Source organism: Sander lucioperca, chromosome 15 (assembly GCF_008315115.2).
Source record: "Sander lucioperca isolate FBNREF2018 chromosome 15, SLUC_FBN_1.2, whole genome shotgun sequence".
Taxonomy (NCBI): Eukaryota; Metazoa; Chordata; class Actinopteri; order Perciformes; family Percidae; genus Sander; species Sander lucioperca.
In genome coordinates this window covers 33008386-33022603 of record NC_050187.1, presented here as the reverse complement: position 1 = coordinate 33022603, position 14218 = coordinate 33008386, and the positions used below count along the sequence as shown (strand labels likewise).

The window sequence follows — 14218 nt, the reverse complement described above, 5'->3', positions numbered from 1 at the left end:
ATTTATTTACGATACATTATTCATTCACATGTGTCCTTCAAAGTTGGATTTTTTCCTCTTTTTTTTTTTTAAATAAAGGCATTAAAATCAATTTCCAAAAGATTTTTTTATTACTCTTTTTCAGTCAACTTTAGCATGGGTGTATTCACTTATGCTGAGCACTATATATATATATATATATATATATATATATATATATATATATACATAAATGTTACTTATAAGTGGTCTTTTATTCTGAAGGAAGGTCTGTGTAAACTTCCCCCACCTGTCACCCAGGAAAACGGAAAAATCGAAGCAGGAAAAATCCCATTCCAGTGACTCCATTGATTCCTGCCACAGTTTCAAGCTTCCTCGCGGGGAAACGGTGTAAATACTGTGTTGCCTGGTTGGATAGAAATCCCCCTTTCTCAGCGGAAGACTCTGTGCAGCGCCGTGGTGTATTCCCGGCATGCCAGCATCTTAATATGAGGGATTAAAAGGACCCGGATCTGGAACCCGCGAAGATCACAAGTATCAACCGGAACGGATTTCAAAACAAGGCAGCGCTGAGGGAATAAATGACTGACGAAGATGAGAAAAGACCGTCTGTTCATTGATTGTATCAACCGCTGGATGTGTGACAATTTATAATGAGGGTTTGTCAGATGTCAAAGGTTCTTCGCTGCTATTCCTGGAAGACAAAGCGGTGGATTTAAACGAAAAAAAATAAAACAAATTCGCTTCCTTGTTCCACCTTCGGAGGATTGGCGGTTGGCCTGACATCATTGGCTGCTCGTTGGGAATGAATCATCGCCTTCGTCAGGGGGGGTCAGGGATGCTGCCACTGTCACTGCGACCTTAACAAAAAAAAATACCACGGACAGAACCCACACGGCGTGTCTCTGTTCTACGACAATTACAAAACCTGCCTGTCCCTTTTTTTTTTTTGGAGCCAGCATGGAGGAAATCCTACGAAAGCTGCAGAAAGACGCGTCCGGCCACAAGCACAAGGCTATCCGCGATGCCTGCGTCTACGCCCGCGGTGAGTGTGTACAACAGCCCCCCTCCCCGGCTCTCCGGCTGCAAAAGGGATGGGGGGGGATATCTGCGACTGTGTTCACCTGCTAGATTTTAGGAAACACTGAGCAGCTACATTAATCCCACAGGGCACAGGCCTAAACCATGGTATAGGAATATTCCAAGAAACCACGTATTAAGGAAAATCTGTGGTTCTCACAAGTTGACAATTTGTTTTAAGGTGGTCGACCATCTTCATCACACTGCTAATGGGATAGAGGGGATTTCAGTGTCCATACTGTATGCTGCTGGGAAGCTTCATTAGCCAAAAAAGGAATAAAAAGCTGCACCTGCTGTGTTTTTTTTTAGAAAATTTTAAAGTCCTATCTGATTGTGCAGCATCACTTTCAATAGGCTAAATATAGTCAATTTTCCTGTATGCAAGATGACACATGAATGCACCATTCTAGCAGACATTCAGTTTACACTTCCAACTGCTCAGAGGCAGAATGTACTACTCATTAACTGGCGTGTAGTGTAGGCTATGTGAGCAAACATCTGTAAAACAACTTAATATCTTTATTTATTTGCAGTTTAAGTGCCCATACATTTCCTAATGTCATGGCTACATACAAAAAAATAGAAAAAATACAGGGGTCATATTGAGTATGTTGTTGACATGAATGGTATTTGATTTGAAGGTATACATTTCATCAACAGATATGCAATGACCTCCATACACCGTAGCTACATTCTTCAGTCCACTGTGCCAGTAATTAAACACAGCAACAGTGATCATAGAGAACATAACACCGACATGAAGCACAGTAAGATCACTGTAAAAACGTCGCTGAGAACCACAGACATGCAGTTCCGTGTAAATGTGTAAATACAAGAGCTTAAGGAGCTTTATAATGTTAAGCAGCTGTGATAATAGCTGTCATATGATGACATCATGCATCACACAGCTCACCCAATGATAGCGTGTATATGTAGTTTATTCTGTCGCAGAAGATGTCTGGCTGTCGGTCTTTTAAAGTCTCATAGAAGACAAGCATAACAGTAAGGTACAGCATAAACAGTCATCAATCCTCACATTTTTGCTGACTCACTAGTTCTCTCTTACCCAACTAAATGAGTGGTTAAAATTAAAATGGTTCTAGGTACCACGACTAAGAGTACCTTGCACTGCATACACAGAAACCATGAAGGACCGTGAAGGAGATTTTCAGACTTTGAATAGAAATGCATTCACAACACATACCAGTAAAGTGGTTACAAACTATCTCAAAGAAAAGATGTTTAGTGACATACAGTAGGTGTTTGTTGAGCTCAGGAAGATCAGATGAGATGACATGTTGTTTTCTTTACCAGAAGACAAATCCGGTTCCCCACGCAAAAGCTAAATGTCAGCTAGTATCAGCTAGTTATCATAGCACAGAACATTGGCTCAGGTACAATGGTTATGAATTTAAAGCTGCATTTCCAACATGTTTAATTCAGCACAGAGATGATCATAGAGTGGAAGGATGAGGCTGGTAATATTGTAGATTTTCTGATCTCAACAATGACATGTTCATCACATGTTCATTGTCATAAACATTGTAGTTTAGTTTGACTCAATCCAACATTCCTGCTCCAAATGTGGATTCATTCGCCACTGCAAATAGTCCCCAACAAATGCACTGTTTCCTCCTGTTTAGGTGATGTTTGTTAAAACCTACAGTGGCTAGCTAGTGTTTTAAAAATGAACGTATTTATTTGTGACTCATTCTTCAACATGTAGACCTATATGTCTTCAGTATGATTGCATTTAAAAAAAAATATATATGCAGAGTAACAACCTTATGCTTTATCAAACGCTAAATCTCAAATGTGAGTAACTGCAGCTTGCTAAAAGTAACACTGAGTGTGCACAGCCTTTTAAAGTGAACAGTACATCTAATGCTGCAATGACCTCAGATAACGTAGCTCAGATAATAATATAGAGTGAGAAACCTTGGCTTCACACGTTTAACTAACAAGAGACACACCACTGCATTCTCCCTAGTAGAAATTTGAAATAGGAGACTAGCTGACATTTCTGAAACACAGCACAAATCTCTGTTACTTTGCACAGGCTGGCATCTTGCGTACTGTATTCTTCTAGATTTAGTGTAAACTTGCCTTGCCCCTGAACTGTATATTTCCATACACGTGTCCGTGTGTGTGTGTCTCTGTGTGTCTAAGGTGGCGTTGGGATGTTTGCTTCACATGTTATGGGCGTGTCTCCAAACTAGGGGTTGACCGAAACTGGTTTTTCAAGGCCGATACCGATTATTAGTAGATAATGAAATCCATTACCGATATTTGGATATACCGATATGCATTTACAGTGAAAAATAAAATCTTTAAAGGTATAGTAAGTGATGTCTGTATGTCACTCTGACACTTTGATATTGACATTTGTGTGTGTGTGTGTGTGTGTGTGTTCGTAGTTCCATGGTCTGCAGTGCACTTTGTTCATGCCCTATTAAGTTTAAACATGCCCATTGCTGTGTGTGTGTGTGTGTGTGTGTGTGTGTGTGTGTGTGTGAGTGAGAGATTATATGATTGTCCATTCATCAGCACAATCTAAACCCATTCTCTATTTTACCTGCCACCAAAGGTCAGGCTGGCCCATCCTGCCTTTTAATACTAATAATATCCCCACTGACGTCAGTGGAGACTGCATTTTCCACATGCCTAAATGCCAGCTGGGAATTGATGTTTCTGTTTGGTTTAGGTTAATGTAATACAGCGCATAGATCTGTCTGGTGTTGTTAATCGCAGCGTTTTTTTCTTTTCTTTGTGCCATTAAATGACAGAAACCCTGGAGTCTCCGAATGGATCAGCCAAGATTTCCCCTTCACAACTCCGGTAAGTTAAACGGCACGCATTCAAATTCATTTCAGCTCAGTTTAGCTCATGTCAGTTCACTTTAGGGCTGCACAATATATCGTTTTTTTATTTTTTATTTTATCATCGCGATATCAACTGCCGCTATAAACACACCGCGAAAGGCTGCGACACATCGCGAAAGACACTCCGAGATTTTTTTCAGTTAGTTGAAAGAGAGTATCAGTAGAAAACTGCACTTTAAAATCTAACTGTCGTCCTTTTTTTTTTTAGTGGTGCCTGTTGTTATATTCAATTCAATGTTCAATTTGTTTTAGGTAAAACGGCATACAGGGTTCCCCCCAAAATATTGTTTAGCCCGGTGGCCAGTGTCTTTTTTTTGACGAGGGCCCGGCGCGAGCCAGTGATAACATAACAGAATAATGGATGGAATCGTGAAATTAAGAATTTAAAAAAAGCTAAACGCAGATTTCATAGGGCCCTACATTACGGCAGTGCTAAAAGCTAACGGTAACTGTAGTTCAAAAACATCTTGCAATAAACTGGGACCACTAAGGTCTATATAAAATAGACTTCAGATACAGTATTAGGGGACCACTAAGGCCTATATAAAAGAGACTTCAGATACAGTATTAGAGGACCACTAAGGCCTATATAAAAGAGACTTCAGATACAGTATTAGAGGACCACTAAGGTCTATATAAAAGAGACTTCAGATACAGTATTAGGGGACCACTAAGGTCTATATAAAAGCGACTTCAGATACAGTATTAGGGGACCACTAAGGTCTATATAAAAGAGACTTCAGATACAGTATTAGGGGACCACTAAGGCCTATATAAAAGAGACTTCAGATACAGTATTAGGGGACCACTAAGGCCTATATAAAAGCATCCAAAAAGCAGCATGTCATAGGACCTTTAACTCAGTTTAGCTCGTGTCAGTTCACTTCAACTCAAAGCTTCGAGGGCATGAATTTAAGACTTGTTATAGTCGCTATGGCAAAACACAACAGGCCTAAAACAAACTAAACTAGAAAGGGTAAGGAATGACATGCTTGAATGAAGTGGCTAAGACAAGATAGCTTTGTCTTTCAGCCACATAAACCGTGTATGTGTACCTGTGCGTTTACTGCAGATAAAGGGATAGCCAAATATTGAAATTCAAACTGTTCCGCCCTGTGGCTTGCACACTTCTATTGTATTTCACACACTGTGTATGATTTGAATGAATTTGAATGGTCAAACGATTCCTGGGATGATAATGCAAATACTGCGTTGAAGCGCTGAACTCGGGCAGTGTGTCTCTAAGCATCAGTGTTACACGTCGCTCAGTTTGAACACAGTTCCAACCAAGGTTGTGCAATCCAACGCAACAGCCCTGTAACAAATATCAACTTTGTGACGCTTTAAAACGGTTAGCTGAGACTGTCAAAGAAGTTGTGATTCAGCAAGTTAAGGGGGAGAATTTGACCTTCAAACCTGCACAATATAACAGTACATAAGGGTCATTATTTGCATTTGTAATGATTTTTACTGCGTTTTTTAAGGCTGAAACAGATTGGAGTATATGTCCCCACACTCCTAAAAGTGCGGTTCCTGCCTCAAACAGTCAATCACACTCTCCTGTAAAGAGCTGAATCTAAAACTGAAAAGAAGTTCATGAGCTGGTAAGATTTGTTGCAGGCCTTCAGTTTTGAATTTCGTCATATTTTCCAGGTGTTCCTGTTGTTGAGTTCACCCCCTTTAATACTTATCATGTCCATCAAAGCATGCGGAGAAAATCAATCTGGACATTATATACAGTATATACACAAATGCAACTGTTCACAGCAACTGTAGCCAAACAAGCTGACCTCCAATACTATACGGCTGCCAGAAGCTGGGTTCAAACTTAAAGGGTAACTACTGTTTTTTTCAACCTGGACCCTATTTTTCTATGTTTTTGTGTCTTAGTGACTGACGGGAACAACAATATAATATTCTAAGTGTCTGACAACATTATGGAAAGGATTTCTAAGGAGGTCGACCTTTCTGTTAAAGAGTAAGATCTTTTTTTTAAACATACAAACGTCCGCGAAATTGCGTTCACTTAACCCACCAGACTCCATGTAAATGAACAGTAATTTTAGCATCGTAAAATACACTTCATTCAAAGTCGACAGAAACAAAATAAAACTATGAAACACTGTTTTGGGTCGTCTTGGTTGAAGTAAACACATAGTTTACCCATTTAAATATGAAAATATGTTGGCTCTATACGCGCTTAAAGTATTTTTTAAATGGAGTCTGGTGGGATTAGCGCTAGAGACTTCAGAGCTGTTTCTGGTTAAACAGAAAGGTCTCAAAGAGGTTTTAAAGGTCTATCTCTGAAGGGATCCTTTCCATAATGTTGTCAGACACTTAGAATATTAATCCGAGCCTGTCAGCGGCAAAACAAGCACTTTTGTGAAGGTAAATACAAGCTGGACAATTGCCCTATTAACTTACATTGTAGCTTGTTTCTCCGCTGCCGACTGCAGCGATCTCGCTTAATACTGGACCAATGTCAAAGATTGTTGTTCCCATCAGTCACTTAGACACTAAAACATAGGAAAATAGGGTCCAGAAAAAAAAAACGGTAGTTACCCTTTAAAGTCTAGTGTTTCCTTTTGTAGAAATCCTAAATTATCATTTTTTTATCATATTTTAGCATTTTTTTGTCATGGAGATATTCTTATATATGGGCATTATTAGGGATGTCCAGATCCGATCACGTGATCGGAAATCGGGTCCGATCACGTGGTTTCAGACTCGATCGGAGTCGGACGTTACCTCCCGATCAGGACTCGGATATATATGTATATATATTCTTCTATTTTTTAACACATCTCTAGTTATGCGGTGGCACAGAGTTAGACCCTTTTGACTCCACACAGAAACAGCAACGCGTGCGGCATGACATCACTTTGTTGCAGAGACGCTATTGGTTAAAGTAGAACACGGAAGCAGCTTGAAGCGGAAAGCGCGAGTATGTCTGCGGTCTGGAGGTATTATAAAGTTGAATTATTATAGAAGTATCGGATCGGGACTCGGTATCGGTAGATACTCAAAATCAAATGACTCGGACTCAAGGGCAAAAAAACCTGATCGGGACATCCCTAGGCATTATAGCTTACACTGTTTTTCAAGTGTTCTGGTTACATTTTTAAATGTATACAATGTTAAATGAGTGGATAGCTGCTGCTGGCTGTAGGATTGTGATGAAGGTGCCATCAATTCTGGATGCTGTTGCAGCTCAACGCACCGTGAATTATTCATTCAACGACCTCTGTTGTTTTATTAAGGATTATTAGATTAAATATTGATGATAATGTCTCTGTAATGTAGTGCGATGGTTCTCAGCCAGTGGGCTCATCCGTCTCGGCAAAAGACATTTGGAGCCTCTTCTTATTACAAACAGAACAAAACGGGATGAAACCACGCTTCTTTCTGAAGGACAGTTGCTACGGTTGTGATTGAGAAAACACACTCAACTACTTTGAAAAGGAACGACATTGCATTGTTTCCATCATTTAAGTAATTCAAAAGTATTGCATTTGCTGGTTTATGAACATTTCTTAGCAGTTAATAATAAAAAGTTGTTTATGTTTTGCTGTTGACTTTGAGATTCTTGTCCTGAATAATATATTAGATAAACATCTTTTTTTTCACATTTTATTTGTGTCTTTTGAGGCCTGATAGTAGATAAGATAAGATATACTTTATTGTCCCCGAAGGGAAATTTGTTTTTTGACTCTGTCCGTTCCACAGCTTTACAAAGACAACACAAAATACAGAAAATAAGCATCTCTCAACACATACTCTCATGCAACACAAAACATGCTCTCATATACATTAGACCGGTACATGTATAGTAAGCACATTAACTACTCCTTTCATTGGCATTTTTTAATTGAACAACCCTGTCGGCTGCATTCTCAAGTGTAGCACAGCCCTTGCACAATAAGATATTGCACAGCTACATAATGCACAACCCCAATAGCCTACGTATTGCACAAATAACACGGGGGCGATATGGAGAAAATCAAATATCACAATGTTTTAGACCCAATACATCTATGTCGATATTGCAGCAATATTGTTGGGTTGACTATTGGTGCTTTCACAACACATTAAAGGACAATTCCGGCGCAAAATGAACCTAGGGGTTAATAACATATGTGTACCGAATCAACCGTTCTCTGGGATATGTTTTTCATGCTAATCGAATCTGTCTCTAGCTTGAAACAAGCTACGGCAAACCGGGGGTTAGCTGCTAACGCTAGCTTTTGGGGGACAGGTTAAATCACTATTTGATACCACCAACAAGGCTCGAAATACCACCACACTTCAATGGTAGCATAATGAGGGTCCCTACATGCAAACCGAAGCATTGAGAACTTTGTAAGTGTACAGACAGTTTATTACAAAGATAGATTATAAAGAAAAAGTAGCGTTAATGTTTACATGTGGCCGATAAGACGGTATCTAGCCTCATATATCGATATCAATATAATATCGATATATTGCCCAGCCCTACACTATAATAGAGATGTTCCGATACTGCCTAAAACGCTGGTATCGGTATCAGGAAGGACTGGAGTTTATGCACCGATCCGATACCACCTAATTTAGCCCTGAAGAAATTCTACGTTAAAGTAGTTTATTTATGTTCTTTTTCCGTTATGACTGACTGTCAAACTGCAGAATAAAAGAAAGTTCTGTGGCGTTCATTGTTTGTATTTGTTCTGTGGCGTTCATTGTTTGTATTTGTTCTAAGGCATGGATACCCGACCCGAGCCCGACGGGTCCCGACGGTACCCGACTTTTAGAAATGATGGTCGGGTTCGGGTCGGGCTCGGTCACATCAGCGTGATAAGGCATTTGTTGTAAAATGGTGCTGCGGCTCCTTTAAGAGAGCTCAGTGTGTGTGTAAAGTGGGCAGAAGAGAGATAGAGAAAAGAGGAAGCAGACGTGTAGATGTGACCGGAGCAGAGTTGGTGGAATAAGTTTAAGTTTTGTACACAGTGTGTGCGGTGTCCGAGATAAACCCCAGACTGAAAACCAAGTTCATTCATCGTCTCACCAGAAACGGGATTTTAACCCCGACGTTATATAACGTCGGCCCTGGAGGTAACCAGTCTCCCCTGGTTTTCTGATCACGGTCGGAATCGAAGCGATCAGGAAAGGTTAACACATTGAACATTTTAAATTAAACAGCTTATTAACGTGAGCTTGTTCCCCCGTGTGCGCTGATGCGCTCATCTGTTGACATTTCCGAATGCCTTCCAGTTGCTTAATAAAAGCGGGCTTTTCACACAAACAAACGTAGGCCTTCATGTGTCATTAGTATGAGAAAAAAAACAACGACATTTTAACTGTGTCGGGCTCGGACATAAATATTATAATGCCTGACGGGCTCGGGCTGGGTTCGGTCACGGCTCTGTCGGGCTCAGGCCTGGTTCGGACGGAAAATTCGGCCCGATCCAGGCTCTAGTTTGTTCATGTTTCACAAAGAGTTTAACTTGCGCCAGACCGACAACAAAGATAGAAATACACTTGTTAAAACATAATAAAATGATTGACACACTGGTATCGGATCAGTACTCTGTATCGGCCGATACACAAGTTCAGGTATCAGAATCGGTATCGGGAAGCAAAAAATGGTATCGGACCATCTCTACACTATAACCGTTCAAATTATTTTCAACGAAAATAAGAATAATGATGCAAAAATGATCATTTCCTCCAGTATCGGGAATCCTATCGCAATCGCAATATCAGTCAAAATAATCGCAATAAGATATTTTCCTCGTATCGTGCAGCCCTACACTCTAGTTGTGTGTGTGTGTGTGTGTGTGTGTGTGTGTGTTCTTTCTTCGGGGCTTTCTACGTGCTCATAAAAAGTGTCTGATCTCATTGAGACTGTTGGGGAAGTGCCAGGTCCCGCGCCCACTGTGGCCCATTTGAAGCGGTGTAGTTGTGACAGCTGAGAGCGCTGAAGCCCAGCGGCCCGTTATCAGCGGCGGAGCGCCTTGACTCAACCAACTGCAAACAATGACAGGGAGGTAGGGAGCGAGCGAGTGTAGCAGCAGAAAACGAGACAAACAAAGATCCAAGGACGGGAATGGAAAAAAAAAAAAATCAAAACACAGTTGCTGGGTTACGTAACTGAGTCTGTCTCTCACTACACTGGGTGTTTACTTTAAGGACATGAAGACATTTCTTCTTTTTTAAGATTCTTTTTTGGGGTTTTTTTCCCTTTATTGTAGTGACAGTGGATAGATGTGAAAGGGGGAGAGAGATGGGGGATGACACGCAGCAAAGGGCCGCAGGTCGGATTCGAACCCGGGCCGCCCCAGACATTTCTTTTTTTTTTAACTGAGAGAAGTTATTTGTATTTATTTTAGTTCTGAGTTATGAGCCAGTGCTAAAACAATGCTAGTTTGTACTGTAACTGTAGCTTCCTACCAGAAACTATCACTGACAGTCTAAAGCAGGGGGTGTCAGACTTTTAGTTCACGTCCCCCTAATTTGATTTTAAGTGGGTCAGACCAATAAACTCCAGAAAGATCAGAAACTTTATCTGCCACAGAGTTTCTTGTCGGCTTGATGTTGGCCAGCGCAAGCTGCTTCCCTTAGACAGCGTTCTAAGGCCGTTGTAGGAAGAAAAATAATGTTACGGACCAGGGAGAGAGGGGAAATATTTCGAGAAAAAACTCTGAGATTAAAGTCGTCAATTTACAGAAAAAGAACTCGGATATTCTCTGAGATTAAAGTGGTCAATTTGGAATTGGAATTAATGACTTCTCTGACATTTTTGACACTTTGCAAAGTCATCCAGTGGGCCTGATTGGACCCTTTGGCACGTCGGTTTTGGCCTGCGGGCCGTATGTTTGACACCTCTGGCCTAGAATTAAAAACAATCTGTAAAGAACAAACATGGCAATTTAAAAAGTTAACAAGCAACATCAAAGGCAACAGATTACCTTTTAACATCGCTCATTTATCTTTTTTGGCATCTGTTTTTTTTATCGTTTTGGGCTAGGGCTGGGCAATATATCGATATTATATCGATATCGTGATATGAGACTAGATATCGTCTTAGATTTTGGATATCGTCATATTGTAATCGTGGCATAAGTGTTGTCTTTTCCTGGTTTTAAAGGCTGCATTACAGTAAAGTGATGTCATCTTCTGAACTAACCAGACTGTTGTAACTGTTCTATTATTTGCCTTTACCCACTTAGTCATTATATCCACATTACTGATGATTATTTATCAAAAATCTCATTGTGTAAATATTTTGTGAAAGCACCAATAGTCAACACTACAATATCGTTGCGGTATTGATATTGAGGTATTTGGTCAAACATATCGTGATATTTGATTTTCTCCATATTGCCCAGCCCTATTTTGGGCATAGGACCCAGCATTTCCCACTCATGGCTCTGGTGTCTCTGCACAATCCAATTTTTGGAAAAGTCTGAAATTGATGTTGTTCGGAAACTTATGAATGCCATTAACTTGTGGCATGTTTCACGATCTCAGCCTCAGGTAGGTAGGCTACCAACAGCCCAAAGACAATGCCTCCTTTTTTGCGTCTTGAGCCCCATAACAATCAGCCAGGACACATCTGTGTCTGCGTGGATCGAGGCAGAAATGGCCTCACAAAGTCTGACTCAATGAAACTGCTATTGACATCTATTTTTCAGGCTGCCCCCCCCCCCCAGTGTATTGCAAGCCTGGTGGCCCACCAGGCCTAAGCCTTTGGGAAATATTTTGTAATGTATTTTTAAGACGTTTTTACAGTTTAGTGGGGCGGCTGGGTTTGAAACTTAGAAATAGTCACATTTTATCTTTCAGCTCTGACTTAATGTAGGTCCTTATGCAATCGGTCTTATAGTTTTTTTTAATTCTCAATTTTTGCGGTTCCGTCCATGATTCTGTTATCACAGAAACTATTGGGCTTTACATTAACCCTTGTGTTGTCTTCCTGTCGAGCATGCAACTTTTAGTTTTTCTGGGTCAAAATTCCCACGTTTTTGAAGCTTTTTCCAACATTTTAGTTTTCCCTTGTTTTAACCCGAGGACAACAGAAGGGTTAATGCTGCCATCAGTATGGGACTGGCCCCAACCGGACCCTCGTAAAAAAAAAGAGAAAAAAAAAGACCATGCCACCGGGCTAAACAACTTTTCTGAGGGAAACCCTGTTTTTGATCTAAACTACGCACAAAAAATAAGGAAATTTGTGTTTGGTGGATTATTTCTTTGTTGTAACAATGATTCTTGCCAATACATTGGAAAGCCTAATTATTTCCCTTTTTAAATGGTGCCACATTTGTAAGGAACATACATTTGTGGGATGAGCAGCAGAGGCGAGTATGTTTGTTGGGCCCATTAAAAATTTGCCAAATCGTCTCTGACAATGCCAAACAGCTTTCCCACATCGGGAAACCAGGAAAAACCTAGTTTCCTGGTTTCCTGTTGGCCAATATAATAAAAGCACTACTTTACCACAATACTGTAAGTTGCGCTGAAAGCAATAATGCTAACAGAGTTGTTGTAACCTGTTTGTGATTTTGTGCTCCCAGAGAGCGCTGCCTGCTGCCTCTACAGATGGCTCTGGAGTCTAAAAACACCAAACTGGGACAGACGGCGCTCACTGGAATGCAGGTACTGCAACATATGGCACAAAGAGATTACTGTAAAGATTATTTCTCTAACAACCTTTTTTTATTTTAACCTCTATGGATCTGGTCCTAAATTTTAATCTGTAGTTTGCCACATCAATTAATATATAATATGTATTAAAATTAAAAGGATAAACATTGTAATCTTCCTTTTTCACAATTAATAGGCATTAAAATGCACCCTTGTCCACTCAATACAAGTGAAGGTTTTTGTCGACCAGACAAGCAAAGCTTAGATACTGTAGATACTTCTGTCTAATCAACATTATTGGGTATTGGGTATGAATTTATACCACTCAAGCTGGTTGCAAACACTGAAAAACAGTGAAATATAGAGAAGAAACACTGTGTTCACCAGCACCAACTTACACTGTTCGGCGTGAATGCAGATTTATTTGGACATGTGATATGTAGCCACTCTTTGAAACTCTCCTTTCCTTTCCCTCTGCCTCTGTCCAATCAGAAGCTCCTGTGCGAGGACAGGTTTATGGGTGGAGTCGGCGTGGAGCTGGAGGTCCTGGAGAAGCAGCTGCTCAGCCAGATGTTGGAGGCCATCAGAGTCACCCCGTCCCTCCATGAAGACCTGCAGGTGGAAGTCATGAAGGTAAAACCTGGGAACATATGATTGCCCAAATCCTGATCTTAGCTCTTAAATATAGTCTATATATAGAGTGTGAACTGACTATTATTATTATTATTATTCGATAATGAAGTTAGCTGCAGCCCTAAACTATACTATATACTGGAGGTGGTTGGGGGCGCCTCCCTAGGGAGGTGTTCCAGGCACGTCCAGCTGGGAGGAGGCCTCGGGGAAGACCCAGGACTAGGTGGAGGGATTATATCTCCACCCTGGCCTGGGAACGCCTCGGGATCCCCCAGTCGGAGCTGGTTAATGTGGCTCAAGAAAGGGAAGTTTGGGGTCTTTTCTACCTATATAGGTAGGTAGAAAAGAGCTGCTACAGTGCTGTTACAGTCATTCCCCGGCTGCAATGACTAGACAAGAGTGCAGATGCAGAAGGCCTGTAAATGCTGACCAATCAGAGCAAATTGGGCTTTTTCAGGAGGGGGGAGGTGCTAAAACTGAGCATTTCAGACAAAGGGTGAATACAGATATACTGTATTCAGAAAGACACTATGAGAAAAAAAATAGTCTTTAGGCATTAAAGCCTGTAAACATGTTCTGGTAGAAACACAAAAATACAAGTATGAAGCTGAAAATGAGCATGATATGGGACCTTTTAAAATGAGTGACGGCATATGAATATGCTTGGCAGCTGAATAGCTCAGCATGAAGAACATTCTGCCTGCACTGCAGCTTTTTCTTTGATGGTTTCCTGTAGTTTCCTTCTTAAGAGCTCCGTTAGTCACCTTTTATGTTGCTTTGGGTCTAGCTTTTGTGTTCATCTTAACATGGACTTACTTTGTCACAGTGCTTTTGAGTCCTTTTTTCCTAAGCTGTTCCATTTCTCTGCCACTTCTTCTGAAGAATGATAGAACCATTCATCAGCTCTCTTTGGGAACAACATCAAACCGTGTCTGTGTCCCCTGTGTGCAGGTCCTGCTGTGTATCACCTACTCACCAAACTTTGACATTAACGGAGACTCCATCCTCCGGATTGCTGAGGTAGG

The 14218-nt window shown here is 40.7% G+C and overlaps 1 protein-coding gene across 2 annotated transcripts in view; it reads left to right on the top strand.

Moving 5' to 3' along the window:
• The first annotated feature begins 306 nt into the window (after window positions 1-306).
• The window catches only part of arfgef3 (ARFGEF family member 3), an 88915-nt gene continuing 75003 nt past the window's right edge, over window positions 307-14218 (top strand). For both annotated transcript variants that reach the window (XM_035992192.1, XM_035992191.1), the window contains exons 1-5: window positions 307-1024; window positions 3846-3897; window positions 12491-12572; window positions 13053-13193; window positions 14145-14213. In XM_035992192.1, the coding sequence (XP_035848085.1) occupies window positions 940-1024; window positions 3846-3897; window positions 12491-12572; window positions 13053-13193; window positions 14145-14213 (429 nt within the window). In that variant the 5' untranslated portion in view covers window positions 307-939. The remainder of the gene's footprint in view (window positions 1025-3845; window positions 3898-12490; window positions 12573-13052; window positions 13194-14144; window positions 14214-14218) is intronic.